The sequence below is a fragment of the Phascolarctos cinereus genome, unplaced genomic scaffold (genome assembly GCF_003287225.1).
Source record: "Phascolarctos cinereus isolate Bilbo 61053 unplaced genomic scaffold, phaCin_HiC Scaffold_4;HRSCAF=312, whole genome shotgun sequence".
NCBI classification, from domain to species: domain Eukaryota; kingdom Metazoa; phylum Chordata; class Mammalia; order Diprotodontia; family Phascolarctidae; genus Phascolarctos; species Phascolarctos cinereus.
In genome coordinates, this window is record NW_027555847.1 from 683137754 (window position 1) to 683165599 (window position 27846).

At 44.2% G+C, this 27846-nt stretch overlaps 1 protein-coding gene and 1 long non-coding RNA gene across 2 annotated transcripts; both read right to left on the reverse strand.

Annotated features, from left to right (window-relative positions):
* Window positions 1–8606: 8606 nt before the first annotated feature.
* Window positions 8607–17986, reverse strand: LRRC8E (leucine rich repeat containing 8 VRAC subunit E). The gene is given in 4 exon segments (XM_020978190.2): window positions 8607–9665; window positions 9667–11768; window positions 12228–12372; window positions 17912–17986. Coding segments are annotated over 3 exon segments (2361 nt in total). The 5' UTR covers window positions 12366–12372; window positions 17912–17986; the 3' UTR covers window positions 8607–9544.
* Window positions 17987–21218: 3232 nt separating this feature from the next.
* LOC144457108 (uncharacterized) lies at window positions 21219–27654 on the reverse strand. Its single transcript, XR_013486454.1, has 2 exons — window positions 26441–27654; window positions 21219–22762 (listed from the first exon to the last, which is right to left on the reverse strand). It is a non-coding gene; the product is annotated as an uncharacterized LOC144457108 (long non-coding RNA).
* Window positions 27655–27846: the final 192 nt, after the last annotated feature.

A 27846-nucleotide genomic window follows, 5' to 3' on the forward strand; every position in this document is an offset into this window, starting at 1 on the left:
CTATTCTGAGTAGTATACATACTCAAATCAACTACAAAGGACCTATGAAGGAAGATACTATCTACCTCCAGAGAAAGAACTGATAAATAGAAGTATGCATAGTATGTTTTTTACATACATAAATGTGTCAAATGGTGGCCTTCTCTAGTGTGTGTGGGTAGGGGGAGGCAGGCGACAGTTTAGAACTTAAAAAAACATTTTTTTTTTAGAAAAGACTGTTGCAGGCTGCTTTAATTACCATTGATCCTATCCCTGGGCCTAGGATCTGTGTAGTTTTTAAGAGACAAATGGTGGTGGCTAATGGACCCCTCTGACTGGGTTCTCAACTGGGCCCTCACTGATGCTAGGCTGTACCTTCCTAATTAACTGTCTATCCCATACTATCCCACCTACCACATCAAATTCTTCCAAACCCTTTATCCCTCAAACTTTCATGGCTTCCCCTCCCCCCACCCTCTTAGCTAAAAACTTTGCCTCCTATTTTATTGAAGAAAAAAAAAACCAGTCCATTTGCCAAGAACTCCTTATATCACCCAAGTGCTTTCTGCTATCTGCTCCTTCTCACACCAAGATTCCCTTCTTGCCAAGGCAAACCTCTCTACCTATACAAGTAAGTGTTCATCTCATTTGCATTCCATTTCCTCTAGCAGACTGCCTGTATCCTCCTTCCCTCATCTTGTATCCCTCAGTCAATAAACATCATGTGTCTACTATGTGCCAAGGCCCTTTGCCAATCAATGGGGATACAAAAAGAGGCAAAAGGTAGTCCCCACCCTCAAGGAGTTTAGGGGGAGACAACGTTCAAACAAATATATACCTGTCTAGTGGCTCCTTCCCTAGTGTCTACAAACATGACTACATCTCTCCAACATTGAAAAACCTTCACTAATGCCCCACCTACCTTCATTTCCTCCTTTTTCCCCTCCTACCCCTCCTCCTTCTTGATGTCATAGTTCTCTTCAAGAACAGAGGAAAAACAACAACCTACGAGTAGTTTGAGCTGCTCCACTGGGGACCCAACTGGCCAGATCCAGTTAGACAATGCAGCTCTGCTCCTCTCCTCTCTTCTCCTGTTTGCTCTTCACCTCCTCCTGTCCACATAGGGTATCATACCCTTACCTGTGGGTATTCTGCCCAAAGGAATGTAAATGAAACCAAACAAGATATCTTGGGGCTTTAAGGGCTAGATTTCTTAAGGGCGGTGCCTTAACCCAAATCACTCTGGCTCTCCATGATTGGCCATTTGGGCCCTGATGGCTCAGAGTAAATGTAAATAACAATTGTTTCTGTTTTGGCCAGAAACCCTGAGAGTCTTCCCCTTCCAGATTAATTTTTTTTTTGACTAGGTAAAAAAGGCCATCCTTTGCTGCTTTTCTTACCTAGCCTTAATCACTGAATGGATGTTGCCTCAGTCAAATTGAGACCTGGGAAAGACTTTAGCTTAAAAATTAAGTCAAGGGGGGCAGCTAGGTGGCAGTGGATAAAGCACTGGCCTTGAGGTCAGGAGGACCTGAGTTCAAATCCAGTCTCAAACCAAGCTCTTGACACTTACTAGCTGTGTGAGCCTGGGCAAATCACTTAACCCCAATTGCCTAAAAAAAATAATAAAAATAAAAATAAGGTCAAGGTCTCCCACTACATCTGGGGCCATATCCAGTCGTCCTGATCTATATCTTGCCACTGGACCTAGGTGGCTGTGGAGGACTTTGTACAGCCCTCCCTCACTTAAATCAACTCTCTGATGTCATGGTCCTCTGAGAACACAGCACAAACAACAATTTGTCCTGGTTGCAATGGGTTGATCTCCAGGTTGGTGTCCATCGTCTGCTGGCCCTTGTGGTTCTCCTACTTCAGTTTTCCCTCCAGGCAGAATGGCTTCTGCTCTAGGGAGGACACTGCTGTCTTCCCCACCACTGTGTAACTATTGTCCCATGTCTCTTCTTTGTAGCCAGATTTCTTGAGAAAGCCAACTGTGATAGGTACCTCCACCATCCCTCTTCTCACTCTCAACTTCACTATCCAGATTCTGAATGCATCATTCAATACAAACTGCCCCCTCCAAAGTTATCAATGATCTCTTAGTTTGCCAAATCCAATGACCTTTTTATTCTCTGCAGCCTTTGACACTGTTGATCACCCTCTTCTCCTTGATACTCTCTTCTCTCTAGGTTTTCAGGACCCTTCTTTCTCCTGGTTCTCCTCCCTGACTACTTCTCAGTCTCTTTTGCTGGATCTTTATCTAGGTCACACCCACTGACCACAGATGTCCCACAGGGCTATCTTGGACCCTCTTCTTTTCTCCCTCTATTCTACTTCACTTCATCAGCTTTCAGGGATTCAATTACCGTCTTTATGCAGATGGTTCTCAAATCTGCCTATCTAGCTTTAACCTTTCTGCTGACCTCTATTCTCACATCTCCAACTGCCTATCAACCATCTCCAACTGGAGTCCTTCAGATATCTCAGACTCAACATGTTCAAAACTGAACTCATTACCTTTCCTCCAAATCCTCTCCTCTTCCAAACTCCCCTATTACTGTTGAGAGCACCATGATCCAGTCTCTCAGGCTGGCAACCTAGGTGTCATCCTTGACCATTACTATCTTTTCCGCGCCCCCCCCACATCCAATGTTTTGCCAAAGCCTTTGTAAATCTTTGCAAAATCTCTCAAACATCCTCTTCTCTTTTCTGATACTGCCACCACTCTGGTACTCATCTCACCCTTAACTATTGCAATGGCTTGCTGGTCAGTCTGCCTGCCACAAATTTGTCCCTATTCCAGTGTATCTTGCAGCTGCAAAAGTGATTTTCCTACAGTTCAGGTCCTACTGTGTCACCCCTCCTCCCAAACCCCAACTCAATAATTCCAGTAGTTCCCTACCACCTGTATTTGATCTGGGATCAAATACCAAACCCACACTTTGCTGTTCAAAGCCCTCCATCACCTAGTTCCCCCCATACACATTCCCGATTCTCTTGTACCTTAAAACCTCCCAACGCATGTGTGCTTAGATCCAGTGACACTGGCCTCCTTGCCGTTCCTTAAATAAAACACTCCATCTTTTGGCTCCAGTCATTTTTCTGCCTGTCCCCCATGCCTGTAATGCTCTCCTTTCACTCTCCTCTACTGGACAACCAAATAAATTTCTAAAACTATTTCAGACTTGGGGGTTTATTCTTGCAAAAGATTATTCTGATGCCAGAAGTGGTATTTCTTTGTGGTCACCCTAAATGGACCTGAAGCTTCTCTGAGAACATAAATGCTAAGGAAGTCTCTGTGATCTTAGGATTGAGCATGGACAGGACCCAACCAATGCTAGATCAAATCAAACACAGTGAGTCCCTGCAAGTTCAGCTCAAACACAGTCCAGGCCCTGACTCCAGGTATCCGGAAAATTAAGGGGCCATGTTTGACTTTAGCCCAGGAAAAGACCCAGGTGAGGTTATAATTAACCTAGGCCACCCTAATCTGCAAAATAAGTAATCTCTTTGGCTTGATTAACAGCTGTTTAAAAAAATCTGATTAAAATTAAATTGGTATAGCTTTTGCTTTCTCTTTCTCTTTCAATTTCTCATCCTGTCTTTCTGCTCCACTTTTCTATATACCTGGTCTGTGACTGGCCAGTAGCTGCCTTGATAGCATGGTGAACATAGAGTTATCATCGAGGCCTCAAAAGCAAGGGCCATCAGTTCAACCTCATGACCTTTTGTGAAGAAACGGGGACCACTTTATCAGATATCTGTGTCTTGTCCTGGTTAGCTGATTGAAAAGACCCTAGGTTAGTGAAGGAAACTTATATTTGGTAGGCAATGAGGTGGGCTTTGATTGGGCTTCCACTTCAGAAGTTATTTAGTGCGCACAGGTCTTGTTTTCTTTGGAGAACTTAGTGAAATTTTGCTATTTGAGGTAAAAATGTCTTGGGACTGGATTTCAGGTATGATTGTCTAAATTATCATTAAACCGATGTCCACCTTTTGAGGGAAATGTCGTGTACTGCTCACAGGGAGTGCAGGGTCTGAGAACTGCTACATGTGAATGTTTATGTCTGGGAAAGTTGAAGACACAACCTTCTATAGGCAAAGTAGGATTCTCTTGACTCAGTTTCCCCATTGTGTGTTATTTCCTTTCTGAACAAGAAATTTTCCCACCTGGTAAATTCTGAGCCTGGCAGTGATACCCTATGAACAATGTGGAACTTTGCCACATGATTGGCTTCTAACTATGACATTTTGTTGTTGTTCAGTTGTTTGTCAGTTGTGTTCAACTTTTCATTTCCCCATTTGGGGTTTTCTTGGCAAAGGTACTGGAGTGGTTTGCCATTTCCTTTTCCAAACTATGACATTTACCTGGAATCAGAGATAAGGGACTTCTTCCCCTGTTATGCTTATATCAACTCAGTTTGTGCCCTTGAAGGAACAGTCTTCGTATTGTTATAACTGGATCCCTCCTTTTTCCTTTCATAGCAAATTTCTATAATTAGGACAGGTGAATTGTAAAAGTTTTTGCTGTTGCAATACTAAAACATCTATGAGTTACTATAATAGTATGCAAGTATGAAAGATATTACTGTTTTTAATCTGAATTTGTGGTCAACTCCATATCCTGAACAGCTAGGTAATGAAGTTCTTATGATTGTCATCTCGTTACAGATAGTTATATATAAGATTAGGTCCGTGAAGTATCTTATTTATATATATATATATATATATATATATATATATATATATATATACATATATATATATGAAATACACACACACACACACACATATATATATATATCCTCAAAAGAGGGGGATAGGATAATAATGTAAAAGTTTTAAATTTATTGAAGTAATAAACTTCACTTTGATAGACAGATACAGATGACATGTATAGGCTTCCAAATGACATATATAGGCTTTGAGTATGTTTTAGTAAGTTCTGAAAACAGGATTAAGGATGTTACATATAAGATTGCATTAATAATTATAAACAAATTTTAAAATCATGGGTTTTTTTCAGTTTTGAAGTCTTTGTATTAAAAAACAGAATATTAAGAAACAGAAAAGCTTATTTTACTAGTCAGGGTCCAAGATAGAGCAAGTGAAATAATTTCAGGTGAATTATGGGTTCCTAATTTTACATTCTTCTTATAGCTTTGTTTGTTCAGAAGATTGGCTCCATAAAGTTTGAACTGGTTTTCATCACATGAACTAATTACTGGACAACCAAATTTACAAAACTGTGTTAAGTCCTTATCACTGGCAGATTTTAGCCATGTTATAGGGAATCTACAAGGGATTTGGAACCAGAGATGTGAATCTGTTAGACACAGAGTTTCCCAAAGTGGTGATACCACCCCCTGGGAGGTGCTAGAATGATCGGTGGGGGGCAGTAGTAGTCTGGAGTGCTGTTGGGGAGGGGAATTGAATAAAAATAAGAAGATGGTGGAAGCATAAGGAAAGAAGAGAAGAAAATTTTGAAAAACCATTCATACATGTTTCATCTGTTGTGTAACAGGGTTAAAGTTGTAGTGATTACATTATTTTTCAAATAAACACACAAAATGCAAGTTATAACCAATCAGTGGTCAAGTCCACTGACAGGTCTTAGCAAGCAAGTGTTGGCAGGGGAGTGTGTCCTACATTGTCAGGAATATATGTGTGTGATGACTAGTTTACAATATGATACTATATGGCTACATGGTTCAATATTGCACCATCAACATTTTAATGCAGGAAAAAACCCACAAATTTACAATAATTGCTAAATTTAAGATGCATCATTTTAAAAATATGTGTATTTTATATATTTTGTGAAATAATGCAAATTTTTTTAAACTGTTAAGGTGTTAAAGAAAGTAGATTTCCAGGGGATACTGAGTAAATTTTTTTTTCTTGAAAAGGAGTCAGTAGGCCAAATAAGTTTGGGAACCTCTGTGCTAGGGGAACCACTTCCAGAGCTGCCCTGACAATGAGGCTTATTCCAGAATTTCCAAGGAAAGATGTTTTCAGTGATCAGATGACTACATGAAATGTCTGAGGCTCAAGATGAAAAATGCTAATTAAATGGATGTTGGGAGTGAGTAACCAGGAACAAGGAGACTTGATGTTATTTACCATTGATGATCATTGAGGGCAGCGAGGTGGCACAGTGGATAGAGCACTGGCCCTGGATTCAGGAGGACCGGAGTTCAAATCCGGCCTTAGACGCATAATGCTTACTAGCTGTGTGACCCTGGGCAAGTCACTTAACCCCATTGCCTAGCCTCCCCCCAAAAAAATTTTAAAAAATAATATTGATGATCATTACTACATTACTTTGGCTTTAATGATTGTCTAGGGATCAGAGCCATCCCTCCTGCAACTTTTCTTCTGTTTATATTAACCTCACGTGAGCAAAATTGGCTTATGGCATAATAATGTTAACATTTATATATGTCAGGTAGAAGCCAAAGGGATGTTTTGAGTTTCCTAAAATGATTTAGTTATTTTCCTAGCCAACTATATAAGGAAGGCTTTCTCTAATTCTAGTTTTGATATGTAAGTCTTCTTTCTCAGTCCATTGTGAATCCTCTAAATGTAATTTAATTTGTAATATGACTTAATTCACCTGTAAAATCTGTTTAATGAGGTTGTCTCCTTAAGGGATATATGAGATTATGACTGCTTAACTAAGTTTGTCCAACTTTTATGACATTGAAGGAATCATGGGGTTATGATTTTGTGATACATGTGGCCACAGTGTACTTGTTTCCTGGTGTAAGTTTAAATCTATGACTAACAGTCCCTGAGACTTACTCAAATTGATTCCTTTATGAGACATTGGGAAAAGTTTGTTACCAATATGGCCCCTATCACCTCCTTTAAGGAATTCTATCAAGCTCTGGAAGAGATAGGTAGTAAGGAGGATGCCATTGAGTTGGGCTTTCATGAACTCCATTTAAAATCATAATCCAGGGCACCTAGGTGGCACAGTGTATAGAGCACTAGCCCTGGAGTCAGGAGGATCTGAGTTCAAATCTAGCCTCAGCCATTTGCTAGCTGTGTGACCCTAGGCAAGTACTTAACCTTGATTGCCTCCAAAAAGAAAAAGAAAGAAATCATCCCCAGCTTTCTGCTTCTGTAATTAGGTTTCTCATAGTATGAGAATGTTGGGCTTTAATAAACTCAGGAGAAGAAAATTATGGAAAATGTTTTATTATGTTGTTTGGAAAATGTGTTATTATATTGTTTAAATTTAACTTTTTGTGACTAGAGATTGTTTGAAACTAGAATGTTACCCTGATCTCAGTAACTCTCCAGGAATGCCAGAAGTCAGTACAAGGGATTTGTATTTCCTGGATATACCCAAAACATTTGTATTTTGGATCCACTCAGGTCTTGTTTTGGTTTTACCTAAGCTTGTGTTTTGGCTTCATCCAATTTTTATTGAATGTTCACATTTACTGATAGTCATTTCAATCTATTTTACTTTCAAGTTGGTGGGGTTTTTTGTGGGTAACCCTTATTTAAATCCTATATATAATGTAACCTTTGCAGAGCCTAGATAAGATGGAGCCACACCTTTCTAGCTCATTGTCCTGTACCAAATGACCAAATAAATTTCTTTCTAAAACTATTTCAGATTTGGGGGTTTGTTCTTGCTAAAGACAATCTCCACCTCCTGGCTTCTTTCAAGTCCCAGTTAAAATCCTACATTCTAAGAACCTACAGCTGGTTCTTAGAGATCAGCTAATGCAACCCTCATTTTATAACATTGAAAGGATAAGTGATTTGCTCAAGATATCTCAAGGCAATAATCACAACAGATAGAATTTTTTCTTGTCTCTGCCTCCAGACCTTCCTTTTCTTCCCTTTTTCCTACTCCTCTTCTAAAGTGGAAAGTTGGATTTGCAGTCAGAGGACCTAGGTTCAAATTCCAACTTACTATATGTTTGATCTTTTAGATAAGTCACTTACCTCTCTGGTACTCGGTTTCTTCAGCTGTAAAATGAGGCAGTGGTACTAAAATGACCTTGAAAGACTCTTTCAGCTCTAAATATGATACCATGTCCTGGTCAGATTAAATCTGATAGTGTTAAGTGAGTACTATGCTTCACATTTTTGACCCATCCAGAAAAGGCAACTAGAGGTGAAAGGGATCATGAAATCATACAAGGATATATCAAAAGAAATAAGCTAATCACTCTCTTTAAATAAATGAAGGATGGTCCTATTGAAGAGGTATACTTATTCTGCTTGAGTTCCAAAAGAAAAAAATAGGACAAATTAGTGGAAGTTACTGTGATAAGGAAGCAGATTTCAGCCCAGTATAACAACTTCCTGAGAAATTTATCCAAAAAAAAAAATGGACTTGGTTGCCTCAGGAGACAGTGAATTTCCTGACATTGGAGATCTTTTAAAAAGCTGGATAATCTTATGTCAGGGATGTTACAAGGGGTGTTTTGCTAAAGGCATGTGTTGGAGTAGACGATAGGTCAGCCTAAAGATTTCCTATTAGAATTGTAGGGGATGAGTGAATCTGGGGATCTGAGAGAGAAGGAAAGGACCTGGGTTGGGGGAGAAAACAATAAGGGCTGAGTTGGACAGAGAACCACTAGAAATTAGTGTAGCAATCACTGTCTTTGTTTAACATTTATTAAGCATGTGGTTGGCTCTGGTATCGAGCCTACAAAATATGCAGTTATAGTTATCCCTTCCATGGGGCATAGCTGGAAAATCCAAGTAAAAATTTTTGGCCCACCTTTGTGAAGTCTGATTTTTTTTTCTTTTATGGGGTGTGTACAGTACCTTGTTGTAAAATTTGGGTAAGTATTGAATCATAGGCTGTGTGTCGTCTGCTGGCCTTCACATGTTGTCTGCAGCTTCCACAAAACGCCCCCAAAATTCTCATTTAATTTCTTATGCCGACCCTCAATATACCGAAGCCACAATCAGGAAAGTTACACTGTAGAAGGAATAACTGTACTATCTTCAGGGAGCTTCTGCCTTCTCAACTTAAAAAAAAACTCAGTTCTCCAAATCCTTGTTCAAAAATGTTTATAACAAATAGTTTTATAAATAAGGAATTGGATTCAGGATTTGGGGAACAGTCCCTAATCCCCCAGGAATGAATGCCAGATACTGCAGTGAGAGAGTATTCTGAATCACCCAGGAGTGTGGCTTTTCATCATTTCCACAACAACCTCTTCCCCCTTTTTTCCTCACAGTCTAAGGCACTAAATGAAGACAAATGGTTCAGTGAATAAGGATAAAGGAAGGATATCAGTCCTAGCCAAGTAAACTGGGCTGACTCCAACCTCAGACTGGAAGGGGAAAACCAGCCAAAAGAGACAGGTGTGGCTGTCTCTGAATTCCAGGATTAAGTTAATCCCACCATGAGGAGCCTCACCCCTATTCCACAGGCCTAGGAGTACTTCCCAAACCTGTCTAAGGGCTTTCCTCAAGCCCCACCTTCCTCTGGTTTCTGCCTTTTCTCCCTAAGGTGTGTGTCCCCCACCCTGGTCTCAGCCTCTCCAAATGAGGTCTCCCAAACTGACGCAATCCCCAGGGACCCTTCTTACTCCTCCTCCATCTTCTCCCGCACTTCAGCAGGCAGTCCCTCATACAGGGCCTCCTCTATCAGCAGCCCTGATTTTTTGAGCCCCCCACAATTGCCGAGTTCTTCAGGTAAAGCTCTAGCGGTTACCCTTGAGTTCCAGCCGGCTGAGGGCCTGTAGTGCCGCCACTCGAGGGGAGAGCTGGCTTAGATGATTGTAACCCAGCAACAGCGTCCTCAGCTTCTGGCAGAAGAAGAGTTCATCTGGGAGTGCCTCCAGGGCGTTGTAGGAGGCTGCAAGATGCTGCAAATTTTGGAGGATGCTCACCTCTTGGGGCAAGGAGCGTAAGCCATTGTGAGAAACGTCAAGCAGGCGGAGGTTGGCGCAGAAACAGATCTGGGGCGGCAGGGTCTCCAGCTTGTTGTGACTGAGGTACAGCTGCTCCAACCCCTTGAGTCTGCGAATGTGCTCCGGGACGTAGGCGATCTGATTGTACCACAGCTTGAGCGTGACCAGCTTGCGGCAGTGCTGAAAGCTCAGGATCTCCTCGATGGAGCGGAGGTGGTTGTCCTTCAGGTCTAACTCCTGTAGTGCAGTCAAGCTGAAGACGGCATGGGGTATCCTCTCTAGCCCACAGCCCACCAGCTCCAGCTCCCGCAGCGCCGTCAGCTTCTTCAGCCCATTGAGGGTCAGCAGCCGGGCCCCGTCGTTGTGAAGGCTGAGCCGCTGCAGGTGACCGGCCACATCGGTCACACTGGGGGGCACTTTGCCTGCATTGCTTCTCAGGGAGAGGCTCTTGAGGAGCTTCAGCTCTTTGAGGCTCTCCAGGTTAGCCGCCCGGCTGAGTTCTGCTGGGAAGAGACCCTCGAGATGGAGCTCTTCCAGGCTCCGGAGCCCAAACACCCACAGGGGCACTTCACGCAGCTCCTCGCACTTCACCCGTACCACCTTGAGTCGGTCCCTCAAGAAAACAAAGGAGGAGAAGGGCAGTTTGGCAGGGGAGTGGAGCAGGCTGAGCTCTTCCAGGTGGACCAGCTGGGAGAGGGTTGGAGGAAAGGTGATGTCGCAGATGGCCTCCAGCTTGAGAACCTCTATCTCGCTCAGCTCAAACACTGTATCGGGCAGGCCGGGCAGCATGCAGAGCGCCAGCTCTAGCCGCCCTCGCCCGTTGCGCTGGAGCTTCTGGCGCAGTTTCTCCGGCGTCCATTCGTGGTTGAGGTTAAGCTGCTTGAGCCGGCTTTCACTGACCTCAGAGAGGAAGACGGCAAAGCGTTTGGAATAAAGCGAATCATATTGGTCAATGAGGTGGAGCATGAAGGCAAAGTCGTTCTTGACATCTGGGATGTCACCCATTCCCGTCTCCTCTCTCACCGAACAGAAAGAATACTCCTTGAGGGGCCGGTGGAAGAGCCAATAGAGCGTATAGAGGCAGGTGAGACCGTAGACACATACAAAGGAGATGTAGCAGAAGGCCAGCTTGGCAAAGAGGTGAGCCTTTGTGTGGTTACAACAGAAGTTGGCATAGCCAGTGACTTCTGCTGTCTCCACCTGGCAGGCTACCAAGAAGCTAATCTTCTCCACATAGATGACATTATAGATCAGAATAGCCAGAAACTTGCACACCTTGAGCACTGTCTGACGGATGTACATGGTATATAAGATGTCGCCCTCTTCCACATGCACACGGAACTTCTTAACCTTCTCAAACAGAGCCTTGGCCTGCTCCCCCTCTTTTTTGTCCAACAGGGTGACAGCTGGTGGTTCCATCACCACCTTCTCTGGCTCTGTCAGCACCTTCTCTGACTCACCTGTCTTTCCTGACCCAACTATGGCTGTGGCTGTTACCCGTCCTGAGGTACCTTTGTGGTTCTCACCAGAAACTTCTGACAGGGCCCGAGTTGTCCATGGTGAGTCGAAGCATTTGCCCAGAATAGAAATGAAGTGTTCAATCTTGGAACTGGTTCCAGGGAATTTGAACCAGAAGCTTGTGCAGACCATGAAGATGAGAGTATGGATGACAACCAGGTAGGGAAAGTACTTGGCATACCAGTGGAGTGCAGTCTCATAGCAGAGCTGGTTGATGAAGCTATATTGTTGTAAGTCCAGGTTGTTCTTGAGGCCACTGAGCTCCCGAAGGTCCTCTGTATCCCCAGAGATTGCCCGGGGCAGCTCCCCACATGGGGTCTCTGATAGATTCTCCCGGGGCACATGGCTAGGCAGACATATGATCTTGTCCTGAGTCACCTGGGGATAGGGGAAATAGGAAAAGAAAGGATAAAAATGCCCAGAGAGGCTGATAGGAAGAGCCTGGCACGGTGGCCAGAACTACTCTGAGCCTCAGTTTTTTGTACTATAAATATAGTCCCTCTCCCTCTTGGCTCTCACTTCAAGGATTTTACAAAACATACAAAGTTAAGGAATTACTGGAGTGTTGATCACATAGGGGTCTGCCAAGTCTTAGCCCTGGCCCAAGTTTGGGTCCTGGCCTCTCTGGGCATCACATACTCAGAAGGGATGGAAGAGATCATCTCTCTCACCTCTTCGATTCAACCTTGCACCACCTTGGCCTTGGTAGCTGTGCTTCCGTTCCCTTTCTCCCCAGGGGTAATCCCCTCTCCCTTCTACCAAGGCCCATCCCCAGCCCAGCTTTGGGGTTTTCCCAGTCTCTTATCATGGTGTGTCCAGAGGGCCCTGGACCCTCACCTGCAGGGTACAGCCAAAAACCCCGATCATGAGCATGGCCACTGTGATATATTCAGCCAGCACATCCCACCATGGCTTCAGCACTTTGAATGCTGGCTGCTGCTCCGTGAATTGCTTGAATTCAGCCACTGGGATCATTCTGCTTCTGGAGGGATTACAGGATGTCAGAATTGGAAAGGAGCCTGGAGACAATTTTGTGAGGAGGAAACAGAAGCCTGGATAAAGGAAAGGACTTGCCCAAGATCCTGCAGCAAGTCTTAGTGGCAAAGCCAGGGCTCAAACTTCAAGTTTCTGACTAGTGCTGTAATTACTCTATACCACTACCTGGAAATGGTACAGCCAGAGAGCAAATCAAGGGGCCCAGAGGGCAGGAAAGGACCAAGGCATTCCTTGGGCCCCCAGGCCATCTACTGTCTTAGCCTTCTGGCCCCACGATCTTCCTTCCCCAGCCTGATGCCTTCTCAGACCCTTCTGCCTCATCAATCCTAATCTTCAATTCCTATCTATCTCATATTTTTCAAACTACAGCCTGAGTTCAGCTGAACACCTCCTCTCTCTGTTAGTTTTCCCTCCCCACCCCCTATCTCTTCCATTCCTCCCAGAATCCAGGGAGCGGAACCAAACACGACTCCTTCCCTGGGACCCAAGCTGCCTATTCTCCACTCATCCTTCATCTGACTTCCAGGAAAAACTCCAGACTCTTAACTCTCCCCAACTAAGGCCACAAACTACCTCAAGGACTGAAGTAGCTTGGGAAACTCCTGCCTCCTAGACCTTGAATTCCCACTCTGGGCTTTCTAGGGGTGGGACTGAAGCTGTATACCTACACCCCCACCCTATGGGGGCACTCCCCATGCCACCTCCAACCGGAAAAGCCGGCTAGAGCCTGGCTCTGCTTACCAGGGCCCCAGGGGCAGGGAGTGGAAGAGTTGAATGGGGCGGGTCAGCTGGGCCTTAGTGGTGGGGGTGGCTGGACTCCTAGAGGGCAGGGGCTCAGGCCCAGCTCAGATAGGAAGTGAATAATAGAAGCCTGAACACTGGGAGGGGTGGAAGAAGACAAGGTTACCTGGCTTAGAAAAGGGAATGACTAGGGGACAAAGGAATGGGAACCTGGATCCTAGTTGAGAAGGGGGGAGCGCCTACATTTGGGGAGTGGAGCCAGGATGAAGAGGCAGCCACTCAGGCCCTCCTTGTGTCTCTGTCCTTGGGTGTCCTTGCAGACCAAGCTATTTTTCCTACTTTGTTAAATGAGGGGGTTGGAGTGGACCATTTATTTCTAAGGTCCCTTCCAGCTCTGATATTCTAAGACTATGACTAGTATCCTGGGCCCTGGGGAGACACAGGAAGCCAGGCGTGGGGTGTGGGACGGGATCAGGGCCAGATACCACCTACCATGGTATTTGGGCTGGCTCCTTGCCCTCTGAAATTAGCCTCCTTCCTTGCCCCACTCTTTTCCTCCCCCCTCCAAGTTCTACAAGCCCTAGGAAGGATGGGAAGCAAGACTACCTGGACATATCCTTAGGCACAGATCCTGGATTCAGCATCTGAAAAGAGGTCTTGGGGGTGTGACATACAGGAAAGGCTGGGTCAGAGAAGAGGGACCCAAGAAGATGGGTCAAGAGGAGCTAGTCCGGTCTCTGGTGCTCTTCCCTTTAGGGGTAGCACGGAAGAGACTTCAGGAGCCATTCCGAGATCTCTCCTATCACAGAAGCTGCCCCCAACCCTTGATCCTCTGTCTATCCTGAGCCTGTTATCATTACCCCTGCCTGCATCTCCATCATTCTACTCAATCCCCACAATATGGCAACCTAAATCGAAGTTTGGAGAGCAACCAGCAAGCCCTATTTATTAGCTGTGTGACTAGTGCAAATTACTTCCCTCTCCGGGCCTCAGTTTCACTGTCTGTAAATGAGAGAGTCAGATAAGATGTTCTCTAAGGCCCCTTCTACAGCTCTCAAAATATCTTACTGGCCCACCCCTCCTCTCTCTGTTCTGCCCAGCCCTAGGCCCAGAATTCATTTGAAGAGTTGGAGATAGAAGACCCTTGGGTTCCAGATTAGGTTTCCACTTTAGACTCCCACCAATTCCCTTTGGAAGGAGCTGACAAAACCCTGCTGATCACCCCTGAGCCCCAGCCAGTATCACTGATGTTTCCAACCTCTCAGCCCTGGCACACTCTTGCACAGAAACTGTCTGAGGATGGTAGGCCAGTGATCATACCCTTATGTTTAGGTCCTCACAAATCAGTCTGCCCTATCAAACCCCAGCATACACACACACACACACACACACACACACACACACACACATGTCTACTTAGTGTGTACATGACTGTATGTATTCCAGCAGAGGTAGGCTCAGACCTATCTTTATTCACACGGACCCTCCATTCACATATACACATCTACCAGGATATCCTGACTCATAACACTGACACACACACACACATGCTGGCACACCCAAAGTTATAGTCAGAGGCTCAGTTCTATGCACGGTAACAAAATTACACACACATACACACACACACACACACACAAATACTGATATTCACAGTCAGTGATATTGGCACACACTGGCACATGCCCACTCAGACATGCCCATACCCGTGCTTGCTTGTGGCACATGAAAACATACAAAGACAGAAACATCTGCATGACTGCAGACTTGCAGAGCACACACACACGTAGGCATATTTGTGATAACAGAAAAGTGTGAGTGCGTTTGCACAGACATATACTTGGCAGTGCTGAGAGAAGACCTGGGGTCAGAGGGTCATGAGGCCTTGGTTCTCTGCCGTCACATTGCCACTATCCTCGTTCTAGCCCTTATAATCCTCTGCTGGCCATCTCTAGTGACAAATTCTTCAAAGCCCTCCACAATCTGCCTGCCACTTACCTTTCCAACCTCATTTCATAGGCATCCCCTTCACAGTCTAACAGGATGACTGTCAGTTTTCCTGGATGGATCTCCATGGATCGTCCTCCATGATCCACATTTTGCTTCTGAGCATTCATTCACATGAGGAATGCCGGGAATGCACCCCCTCCTCAGCCTCATAGCCGCCAAACCTTGTCTTCCTTCAAGACTCAACTGAGATGACGCCTCCTCCTCCTTAAAAAATCCTTCCTTGATTCTGCCTTGCTCCTCCATTTTCCTTGTACTAGAAATATTTGTGTTCATATTGTGTTCCTCAAAGTAGAATATAACCTCTTTGAGAGCAAGCACTATGTATTTCTCAATATCCTCCAGTCCCTAAGAGTGCTGGCACTTAGTAGGTGCTTCATATATGTTGTGTTATTGTTGTGGTCTTCACAGTAGAAGAGCATGGAAATCATTTGTTAATTATGTCTGTCATTGTCTCACTTTCCACAGCCAACATCAAGTCTTCTCTCATCTTCCACCCCCCCAAAAAAACTGATGTCATTTGTCCTCTTCGAGAACAAAGGATGAACAGCCATAACAACTCCCCCATTCTCTCCCCCCTCCCCCACAAAAAAAACCCTAAACCAAATATACCACGTATCAGCTTTGGTCACTAAGCCCTCATTTCTGCTCCTGTTCATAACGTGCCAGGGAAAATCTTAGAAATGTACTCAAGAAAGACAAATACTGAGGAAGAATCACAATTACCCTCATGTACCTCAGACACACAATCAGAGAGATACACAATCACAGGCAGACACAATCTTACTCATAGTTGGTTATTCAGTTACAGGCTCCCACAGAAACAGTGGGCCTGCCCAGAGAAAGAGTCACCGACACACGCAGTCCTAGCAAACAGAGGCACAGATGAACGTCAGACACAAAGTCCATTACGGGCAGATGGACACAAAAACACACACAGTCCCAGACAGAGACCGAAATGCCCAAATGTAGAGTGGCACATAGAATCACAGACACACGGGAATTGTCATTATCTCTGTCTGTCTTTAATTCTAACTTTGTTGTCCCAAACCTATCATTAAGCCCCCATAGACACATGACTGTCTCCACATGCTAGGATGTTGTCTGAAAGGGATTCTGGTGGAAGGGCCCAAGGAGAAGAGACCTCTAAGTACTGAGCTCTCAGGTGATGGGCAGCATCTACTCTATGGCCTACCGTGATTTCAGACACTCCAGGGCAGGCTCTAGACCCTTAACAAAAGCTTGATATGCCATCACAGGACTTCATTCCTTTGAAAGCATTTAACCCTGCCCAAATGCCAATCTGTGGGAGGGTCCCATGGCCATTCATTTCAGTCACTGACTCCTTTGGGGAAGAGGTTCATCTGTTCTTTTCCTAAGATCAGATCCATAAGGGAAGATGGGAGCCCTGGATGTCTGGGGCATAGAGTAGGTAAGGGGGGCAGGAAGACCACAGAAAAGAGGCCAGGGGACCCATTCACTTCACTAACCTGACAATGGCCTGCTGAGTAGCCTGCCTTCCATCTTTTATTCTCTTCCCTTACCTCTAGATGATATTTTCTGCATACACTATCAGGTATCTTCCTAGGGTCCAAGTCTGACTGTGTCCCTGACCTGACTTTCCATGGTTTTCCCAGCCTAGAGGGGAAGAAGGCACTGCAGTTGGCACTTGAGATGCTGTGCTAAGTGATCCCAACTTATCCCTGCACAGTCATCTCTCCCTCAGCTCCATGGGCCATCCCCTGCTCATTCCTCAGCCTTAACCTTTGCTCTGTCACTCCCTTTCCCAGATGTCCTTCCCTCTTTTGTTCTGCAACATCTTGGTGTTTCAGCGCTCACTCAAGGCTCACCTGTGGGAAGCCTTCCTAGACCACCCCAGCCCCATCTGAGCAGACAGCCCCTACCTGTTCTTTGGCTAGAGAGCTAGGCATCTGCCCTATAATACTGGATTCATTGCAGATTAGTTATCTTCATCCTTGTGTTAACTCTTCTAGGAGACTGGAAATCCCTAGAAGTCAAACACCCATATATTTGTTAATTGACCAAGTCACAGTCCTAGCAATAGGATAGTGGAGTGCTCAGACGCTGAGGACTGAGGATCTCAAGGTTGACTGGAGGGATAGGAGTCAGAAATCAAGTGATAGGATTTGGGATCTTGAAACTAGAATCTCAGGGCCAGGGGTCCCGATAGGGAAAAAATCCAGGCATCACAGGGTCTATGGTGACAGAGATCTGGGCTAGGCCCCATAACAGGATCTATAGTGACAGGGGCTTAGGGTGGAAGAGATCTGGGCTGAGAGGGAATCCGGAATAAGTTTGCCCTCAGCTCTTTTCTCCCTGAGTCTGCCACTCAGCTGAGGGGCACAGCCTCAATGGCACCGACAACTTCCCGGGGTAGATCTCCCTCTTGGTCTTTCTTTCTCCTCTCCCAGTATATTCTGTGTTCTGGAGTACACAGCCCCACTGTCCCGGCAGATCTCCCTGTCCGGGGGATAATCCCCACTCTCTCCTGATAAGAGTCCCGTTCTCTGAAAGATCCACTCTCCAGACTAGTCCTCGTTTTTCAGGTCCAGATCCCCAGCCTTCAGGTTTCTCCCCACAGGTCCTCCTCCTAATACAGGGACAACTCCCTCCCGCCAACCTCTTGGGACAGATTCTCCTGGTCCAGATCCCCAGCCTTCCGGACAGATCCCTGTCCTCCCAGGAGGTTCTCCTCCCGGGACAGATCCCCACTCTCAGAATTGAACCTAATATCGGGACAAACCACTCGCTTCACTCACCCGCCGGTGCAGCAGTCGCTCAGTCCCGGCTCTCGGAAAATGCGCTCCGGTCTCCTCCGGACGTCCCGAGCAGCACCGGGGCCAGGCTGGTGAGTCAAGTAGGGCGTGGCCGCTGGAGCTAAGGAGCCCAGGCCGCTCCGCCCACCTGACCCCGCCCCTCACCCTAGCCCTACTCAGTCCGGAGGCTGGCGGGAAAGGGAAACTGAGGCGGAGGGTCCCAGGAGTCAAATGTCGGTGCTTTCAACTCACGTCTGGCCACTCTGGGACCCCAGGCAAGTCAGGGGAGGCTTGCAGTGGGTAACGTAGTTGGGGTAGCTACATAGTCCGAACTCCTGGGTTCTCTAGGGATAGAGCCAGTCATTTGGAGTCAGCCTCAAAGGAGGTTAGACGACTTTCCTATAGGGCTTTGTACTGGGCCACCAGGGGAAACTAAGCCTCAGACACTTAGAGCTCATTCTGAGAGGAGAAAGGATTCAGGACCCTGGCTCCCAGCTGTCTAGCATTTCCTTCTCTTCTCAGGCAAGCAGTTCCGGCTAAGGGAGAGGGAAAGAAGTGGGGTCCTTTATTTCCCCTCAGGCAACCAATCCCCGGAACAACCCCTGAGAAGGAATATTTGTGAGTCAGCACCAAGGGAGTTGGGACCCTCATCCGGCCACTCCCCTATGGAGGCAATGGTTAGGTCCAGCAGCTGCAGGGAAACTACATGACCAGCCCAAGGGGTTCCACTCCTTTCCAATTAGCCCTCAGGGCCACAGGGCAGGGCCTGGAAGGCAATCAGGTTCAGAACTAAAATTGGGAAAGAGGAAATGTAGAATCTGTGCTACTTAACTCCAGGGTTGATGTGAGGAGAAAGAGTGATGGGAGCTTCTGATGAGTAAACCTGGAGATCCAGAGATGAGAGCTTCTGATCAGAAGGTCTTGCTCTCTTCCCTTAGCTGCGAGCAGACACTAAAGTGTTCTTCTATTCCCTTTCTTCCCTCTGACCACTGCAGCCTCTACTATGACCAGCAGGCAGAAAAAGGAGGGTTCAAAGGGAAGGTCCCCAGGTATTGGGACCTGAACAAAGACTTGAGTTGGAGCTCTCCCCTCTCCCAGGGATCCTGTCCCTACCTAGTTCTGCTTAAACTAGGCTATATTTCCTGTCTGTCCCTAAAAAGGGTGAGCTGGCTGAATAGAGACGTGGTCAAGAGCTCATCTAGGATGTCAGGTTAGGTGACTTGAGCACAGGAGGTCAGTCTGTAGAATCCTTAGCTCACCTAAGGCACTGTGACTTACAGGCCAGCCAGCACCCCTCCTCCTCTTCTCATCTCTCTTACTCCTTAACATTTCTGCCACCTTTCCCCTCTCCCCCCCCATTAAAAAATGAAGCTGAGGAGGCTTAGAAAATGCCTAGATGCCTAAGTCCATGGAAATTGGAGATTTCCATTGCACTCCTCTTCTCTTATCTGATGCTGCCACCCCTCTAGTGCAAGCCCTTATCACCTCAAGCCTTGATTATTGCAATAGTCTACTGGGTGGGCGGTGTTTACCGGCCCCAAGTCTCTCCTCACTCCAATCTGTCCTCCATTCAACCACTAAAGTGATTTTTCTAAAATTTGGGTCTAATAATGTCACCTCCCTACTCAATGAACTGGAGGCTTCCTGTTGCCTCCAGAAGCAAATACAAAATGCTTTGTTTGACATTCAAATCCCTTGATAATCTGGCCCCTTCCTACTTTTCTAGTTTTCTTATACCTTGCTCCCCAACACGTACATTTCAATCCAATGACACCAGCCTCCTGGCTGTTTCACAAGACTCTCAGTCTCTCAGCTCTAGGCAATTTCTCCAGCTGCTCCCCATGCCTGGTATGCTGTCCCTTCTCTGCTCCAACTACTGACTTCCCCAGTCACTAGGTTTGTGTCACACACAAAAATTCAGTGAGATTCCTTCTTTGCCAATTTTTTCCAAATAACTATGTAGAATCCATTGTTCTTCAAATGGTAAAATTCAGTTGTGAATCTGTCTGGTCCTGGTGACTTTTTTCTTAGGGAGCTCATTGATGGCTTGTTCAATCTCTTTTTCTAAGATGAGGTTATTTAAGTATTTTGTTTCCTTTTATCTTAATCTGGATAATTTGTATTTTTGTAAATATTCATCAATTTCATTTAGCTTGTTAGATCTGTTGGCATACCATTGGGTAAAATAGCTCCTAATAATTGCTTTTAAAAAAAAATAAATGTTTTTTGATTGATTAATTGATGGGTACCTCCAGCCTCCAAGTTTTTGCTCCATCTATTATCCCATACCTCCCAGGCATCAAGGGTGTTACAGGCAAAGAATTCTAAGTTTTCCTGTCTGTAAAATGAGTGGGTCAGACCAGATGACCTATAAATTAATTTCCAGCTCCCTGCCCATCAAGTGTACTGGAGCTAAATCAAACAGTGCTGGGAGCCAGTTGTTAAATTTTTAGTTTGAGCATTTATACCTCAGAAATAGCTAAATACAACATATCATGGCTTTGTTTATTATTTTGTTAATAGCCTAGATTTAAGCAAGTGATGGAGGAAATTTTAATAATGTTAAAAGTGTGTCCTGTGTACATTTCCCCCCAGAGGGTCAGTTGTTAAACATTCATCACACCCCACTGCCCCTATTTGAGGTAAAACAGCTCCCTTCTAAGTCACCAGAGGCTTCAAAGTAACCAAATTCAAATATCTTTCTATCCTCAGCCCTAATCTTCCATGAAGCACTGGACACGAAAATGCTCCTCATTGTTGGCTTCTAATACTCACTTGTTTTCCTTATCTCTCTGAATCAAGAATCATATTTACGCTCAGAGTTAAAAGGGGATTCGAATTATTTAATCAAACACCTAAATGGCACAGTGGATAGAGCACTGAGCCTGGAATCAGGAAGACCTGAGTTAAAATCCCACCCCAGATACTTACTAGCTGTGTGATCCTGACAAGTCACTTAACCTCTGTCTGCCTCAGTTTCTTCAACTGTAAAATGGGGAATATAATAGCACCTCTTCACAGGGTTGTTATAAAGATCAAATAAGTACTTAGCTCAGTGCCTGGCACTTAGGCACTTCATCATGCTTGTTCCTTCCCCCCTCATGCAGAAGTCCTCTCTATAGCGTTCTTTATACATGCTCACCCAGCCTCCACATGAAGACCTACAGGTCTGGGAGCTTCTGAGGCACCCTGTTCTATTTCTGGACAGTTTACGAAGTTTCTTTTGATTCTACCTGGACAATATCTTTGGAATCTACCCTTCTTTGTGTCATGATAAAAATCTGTAATAAAGAGAAAATGAGGCACAAAGTTCAGAGCATGATCAATTTATTAACAAGGCTAGCAATTGCCAATAAAAGGTATCCAAGGATCCTCAGGAACCCAGGATGCATCTGACAATCAGAGCCACTCTTTCATACAGTTGAAAGGGTGAAAATAGTACAATGATACAAGCTAAACTAAGATTGTGATTGGTCTGCCAGTGACAGAGAGTGGGCTATGCTTGGCTTGACTCAGAGAGTTCCATAACCCTTCCATAAACATCCTCTGGAAACCTCTTACGACCAGATTGACTTATCTCCCCCCATGATCAGGAACGTCACAGATTTGAATTAAAGGAGCTCAAGCTCACATAATGAGGGGGCCAACCAATACATGGTATATTGATTACTAATAATCAGTTGACTACGCCTTATTAAGATAATACAAAATGAAGCGGGCTATCGATTTTCTATTTCTCATTTGCACTCCCACAACAACCAGTCTAATGCAGGCCTCTCCCCTGGTCTATTGGAGGCAACAGGTCTTCCCATTTCTAGGTGTTCCTTCTTCAGTTCTTCCTGCACAGGCAGCCAGAGCTCTCTTTCCAAAGCCCACTTCCAGTTATCTCCTACTATCTACCAAATAAAGTCCAAACTCCTCAGGTTGACATTCAAGATTCTATCTTTGCAGTCCATCTCCCACTTTTATCTTTCAGGTAGTCTAGATTCTGTCAAGACCAGACTAGTCGAATTCAACAAATTCAGCCAACCTTTATTAATCATCTACTATATTCAAGACACTGTTCTAGGTCCTGGGGTACAAAGCAAAAATGAAACAGTCCTTCCTCTCAGGGAACTTACATTCTTTTCCAAGGAAGTAACATTTTACATAGCAAAGTAAACACAAAATAATTGGAAGTTTGGAGAGAGACTAGCAACTGGGGAGGGGACCAAGAAGGGCTTCTTGTAGGAGGTGGCACTCGAAATACTATATTATACATATAATAGTATTTCATATACATATATTCACACAAACACACATATACATATATGCATAAACATACATCAATCTAAATTAATTTTAAAAGGGAGAAGCAGTTAACTACTGCTCATTAAAAAACATCTCATGGAGAAGTGGCACCTGAGCTGTGTCTTGAAGGAAGCCAGGGGCTTCGTGGGGTAAAGGTAAAGAAGGAGTGCATTCCAGATACGGAGAAACATCTATGAAAAGGCACATCCAAGATCTGAGGGAGAAGACTGGAGTCAACTGATGTCTAGCCACCGGGCGATTGGCCCATGTGGTGCCCACCAAAGGCATCATCTATTGGGCAGCTAGAAGTGAGATGAAGAGACGATGAAGATGGCAAGTGGTGGTTGTCAGAGGTCCGGCCATTCTGCAAGAGGTGACTATGGTGAGCCAGCACAGAAACTGCCCCACACCCTTTACTCTTCAGACCAAAATGGTTGGGAGTGGGGCCGCTGGGAAATGGTAGCTGTAGAAGACCAGGGAAGGGAAGTTGGGCTTTTGGACCGCACTAGGAGCTGCAGTTTGCCAGTTCAGAGATTTTAAAGCTGACATTGCTATGATTTGGTGCTGGTTAAGAAATAGAGAAGTCAAACAAATTAGGTACATGATATACAGAAGCAAACAAGCACAGTAGTCTACTCTTTGATGAACACAAAGCTCTCAACTAGGGGAATAAAAACTCATTATTTGACAAAAACTACTAGGAAAACTGAAAGTAGTCTAGCAGAAAGTAGGTATACCTCATGTACCTTTCTGTATCCTGAGATAAGCTCCAAATGGGTACATGACTTAGACATAGAGAGTGACATCATAAACACATTAGTGAAGCAAGGGAAGAAAAAACCTTTAGATCTATGGATAGAGAAAGAGTTCATGATCAAAAAAGGATAGAAAGGATCATACAGATTGAAAGGGGCAATTATTATAATATAAAATTTCAAAGTTTTTTGTACAAACAAAATCAATGCAGCTGAAATTCGAAGGGGAAGCAGGTAACTGGGAAAATCTTTATAGCACTCTGATAAAGGGCTCATTTTAAAACAATTATTTAATTTATGAAATAAAATGAGCATTTTCATAACAATAGAATAAAATAGATGATTGTGCATGAAATTGCAAATCTATTATGTACAACTTGCTATTCCTTTTAAATACAAAATAAAATTATTGTGTAACTTTCTTTTTTTTTCCTTCCCTACAAGGCTAGCAATTGCCAATAAAAGAGATGCCAAGGTTCCTCCCCTGAAGATGGCTATCATTAGACACAAATGTGTGTGTGTGTGTGTGTGTGTGTGTGTGTGTGTGTGTAAAATCATTCTAAACATACTTGTATTTATCTATTCTTTCTCTGGATGCAGATGGAGTCTTCCTTCATAGGTCCTTTGTAGTTAATTTGGATATTTGTATTAGTCAAATGACTTAGTTGGTCAAAGTTGTCCTTAAAACAATGTTACTGTATACAATGTTCTCTTTGTTCTACTCATTTTGTTCTTCATTATTTCATGCAAGTCTATCCATGTTTTTCTAAAATCAACTCATCATTTCTTATAGCACAGTAGTGTTCCATCATGATCGTGTACCACAACTTGTTCAACTATTTCCCAATTGATGGGCATCCCCCAAAATTTCCAGTTCTTTGTCCCCACAAAGAAAGCTGCTATAAATATTTTAGAACATATAGGTTCTTTTCCTTTTTTTTCCAATCATCTTTGGAAATAGACCTAGTAGTGGCATTTTTCTCAATTACATGTAAAGAAAAATTTGTAACATTGATTTTTAAAAATTTTGAATTCCAAATTCTCTACTTCCGCCTTCCCCTTCTCTCTAGAAGAAAGGCAGTTTTATATAGATTATACGCATGCAGTGGTGCAAAACATTTCCATATTAGAAAGGGCTCATTTTCAAAATATATGTATAGATGCATACATACATATATGGAACTAATTCAAATTTATATGAATAAAAGTCAAGTGCACAAGCACTAATTAAGCACCTACTGAATGCTAGGCACTGTGCCAAGTGCTAGGGACAAAAAGAATAGCCAAAAAAAAAGCCTCTGCTTTCAAGGAATTCACATGGGGGATACAGTGAAATGACTGAACAACAAAAAAAACTATGTACAAACGATCTACGTCAGACAAACCAGAGAGAATCATATTAAAGGAAAATCAAGAAAGGTTTTTTGTAGAAGGTGGGATTTTAGCTGGTACCTGAAGGAAGTCAGGAAATCCAGGAGCTGATGGGGAAGGAGAGCATTCCAGGCATGAGGGACAGCCAGTGATAATGTTGGAGTGGGGACATGGACTGCCTTGCTCTAGGGACTAGAAAGCCACTGTAGTGGATCATAGGGTACATGGTGGAAAGTAAGAAGATTGGAAAAGTATGAGGGGATCATGTTATGAAGGGCTTTGAATGCCAAAAAGAAGATTTTGATATATGGGTTTGGGTGTTTTTAGGCAATTGGGGTTAAGTGATTTGCCCAGGGTTACACAGCTAGTAAGTGTCAAGTGTTTGGTCTGAGGTCAGATTTGACCTCAGGTCCTCCTGACTTCAGGGCTGGTGCTCTATCCACTGTGCCACCTAGCTGCCCCTTGTTATATGATTCCTGAGGTGACAGGGGACCACTGGGGTATGTTGGCTAGACTAGAGATAATGTGTTCAGACCTGTGATTTAGGAAGATCCTAGATAACTGGGAGGATGGTGGTGCCCTCGAAAATTAGGAAAATTAGGAAAAGGGGAGGGCATGAAGAGAAAGAGATTGAGCTCTATTTATAAATGCTTAGTTTCTGATGTCTATGGAGCATTCAGTTCAAGGTGCCCAATAGGTAGTTGGAGATGTGAGACTGCAAGTCAGGGGAGAGGTTAGAGGTAGACAAGAAGATCTGGGAATCATCAGGATAGAGATGACAGTTGCATCCATGGGAACTGAAGAGATCATCAAGTGAAATAGCATAGAGAGAGGAGAGAAAAGGGGCTAGGATAGGGCCTTGTGATACATCCACAGTTAGTGGGCATGACCGGGGTGAAGATCCAGCAAAGGAGCCTGAAAAAAGTCAATCAGTCAGCAAATAGCCAATAGCCAATTCAAGCCACAGAGGACTCCAAAGTTATACTTTAGAGTCATGCAAAATTGGGAAATATATTGAAATCCTGTGGGCCTAAGAGCACAAGCCAAGCTATTTTGAATTAGGATGGGATTAAATTATTCCCTTTCCTAAAAGCGCTGGAAAGCACCAGAAGAGGAAAAGCCGAGCAGGGCAGGAATGAGATGGCAGAGCTCAAATGTTGAGCATCATATAATGACTGAATTAGATATACCCACTGTTTCATTTTGCACACCTAGTGAATTAGCTTGTGTCTAGAATGCCACCCAGTGGCTTATACACAATTATTACACTCTGAGCAGCTATTGAGCTATTACTAGATCAAAAGATTATATATTTAGAGATGGAAAGAAGCTCAGAGTTCTACCAGTCCAATTCTCACCCTTCATTTTTCAGATGAAGAAATTAAACCCCCAGATGTGATTTACCCAGTATCAGCCAGCTAGTAAATGGAAAAGTCCAGATTTTAATCCAAGTCCTCTTGCTCCAAAGCCTTCATTTTTTCCTACTCTACCATGCTGGCACTGTGAAACCCGGTCTTCTCTATGCCAAAAGGAAACAAAGAATTTCAGTAATTAGGCTGGAGAGGTAGGTGGGATCTATATAATGGAAGGTCTTGAATGCCAACCTGAGGGCTTTGGGCTTTATCCTAGAGGCAATAGAGAGCCATTGAAAAGTTTTGAGTAGGGGCTGACCTAGTCAGATCTTTGTTTTAGGAATGCTAATTTGTTTGCTTTATGGAGGCTGTATTAGAAAAGGAAAGAGTGGAAGCAGGGAGACCAATTTGGAGACTCTTATAATCCAGCTGAGAGGTAATTAGGGTCTGAACTGGGATAGAAATTATGTAAGTGGAGAGGAGAGGATGGAGATGAGCAATATTGTGGAGGTAGAGCTGAGGTCTGGACAGTTGATTGGAAGTAGGGGAATGATAAAGAAGGAGTCAAGGATGACAGGATGACCGGAAAGCAATCACCATTTTCTTTTTTTCCTTTTTTTAAGCATTCATTTTTAGAATTTTAAGTTCCCAATTCTCTCCCTCCTTCCAGCCCCGCCCCACTCAATGAGAAAGCAAGCAATACATCCCATTTTTCAAATATGAATTCTAGTCTCCCACCTCTGAAGGAGTTTTCAGTGCTTCACCTGTTGAAATTGCATTCCCATCCTTGGAAGTCCATCTTCAATGTCACCTCCTCCATGAAGCCTTCCTTCATGATGCCACTTTCTTCTGTAAATTCCCCCTTTTTTTTTTTGGCCACACTTTGTTAGGTGGTGCTTTATAAGCAAGCTCTGGAACTGTGCTTTGCTTTGTATGCTTTAGATGTGTTAGGAGACGTGACTCCTGATTGCCCGAGAGATCTGAGAGACTAACTCTGCAGAAGGCAGAGACATGGAGAAAGAAAGGTGGAGAGAAACAGATCAGGAGAGACTAGGCAAGGACTTTTCAAATGAGCCAGATATGTGGGGGAAGTCAGCCTCACACCCTTAAAACATGCACTTTCAACCCTAGAACCTGCTGAGAGTGGACTCCCCTGGGTGACATCAGTCCCTTCCACCTTGGCTGAGCTGAGGGGTTTTATCTTGCTTCCAGGGGGAGCTCCTTTAGCATCACACATTCTTCAGTTCATTTGAATCTGTATAACTCCCCTGACTTTTGCTTACTGATTATGCTTAGATAAATGGATTTATTCAAACCAGTATTCATGATGGTCTTTTACATAACTAGAGTTTAGTGGAGGTGGGGGAGTTAAGCTGGCTATATTCAGATATTACCTTCCTCTTGAGAGCGAGTAGGGACAGTGCCCTTTATTTTGAACGTTGTACTCCTAGACTTGCAGATATTTGACATGTGATGTGTAGTTATAATTCTTGCTCAAGTTTCATCTTGAAGATGAGCAAAAGAAGAAGCAAGAGGCCAGCCATGATCATCATATCATTCCTAGCAAAGGTGAAAATAGTAGTGGTTCTTGCAGAAGGGTGGGCCAGACCCCTGATCTAATCTATGCCACACTCAATTGTCTTTTATATATCCCATGTCATATATTAATAAATCTTACATTCATATTTCTCTTGTGGCCCTTATCTTGTTCTATAGTTACCAAATAACTAAATATCCATGTGTATATATACATGTACGTATATGTATGCATATACACACATACACATTCAGAATTAGAAGGGACTGTAGAAAGTCCACCTCCCCTTCCATTCTGAAGATGAGGAAACTGAGAGCATAAGTGCCTTGCCATTTCCCGTAGATTGTAAGATGTAAAGCCTTGTTTCAAACCTATAGCCTTCAAAGGCAAACTCCAAGTGCTTTCTACTGTAATTACACAGTAGTCTTCTCCCTCTCTCAATCTCCCCTCCTTTCCCACAAGGAATCATGTCCCGTCCCTCCCCCCCTCCCCATGTCCCTTCCTCCCTCAGGGGTAGGGCCATCCTTTTGTCTCTTTGGAAGGTGGAGTCTTTTGGTGAAGAAGGCCCTGGTTCTTGGGTCCCTCGAGGAGTCTGGGTAGGACCAAACATCTCATTACCCAGCCCCGGGTGGA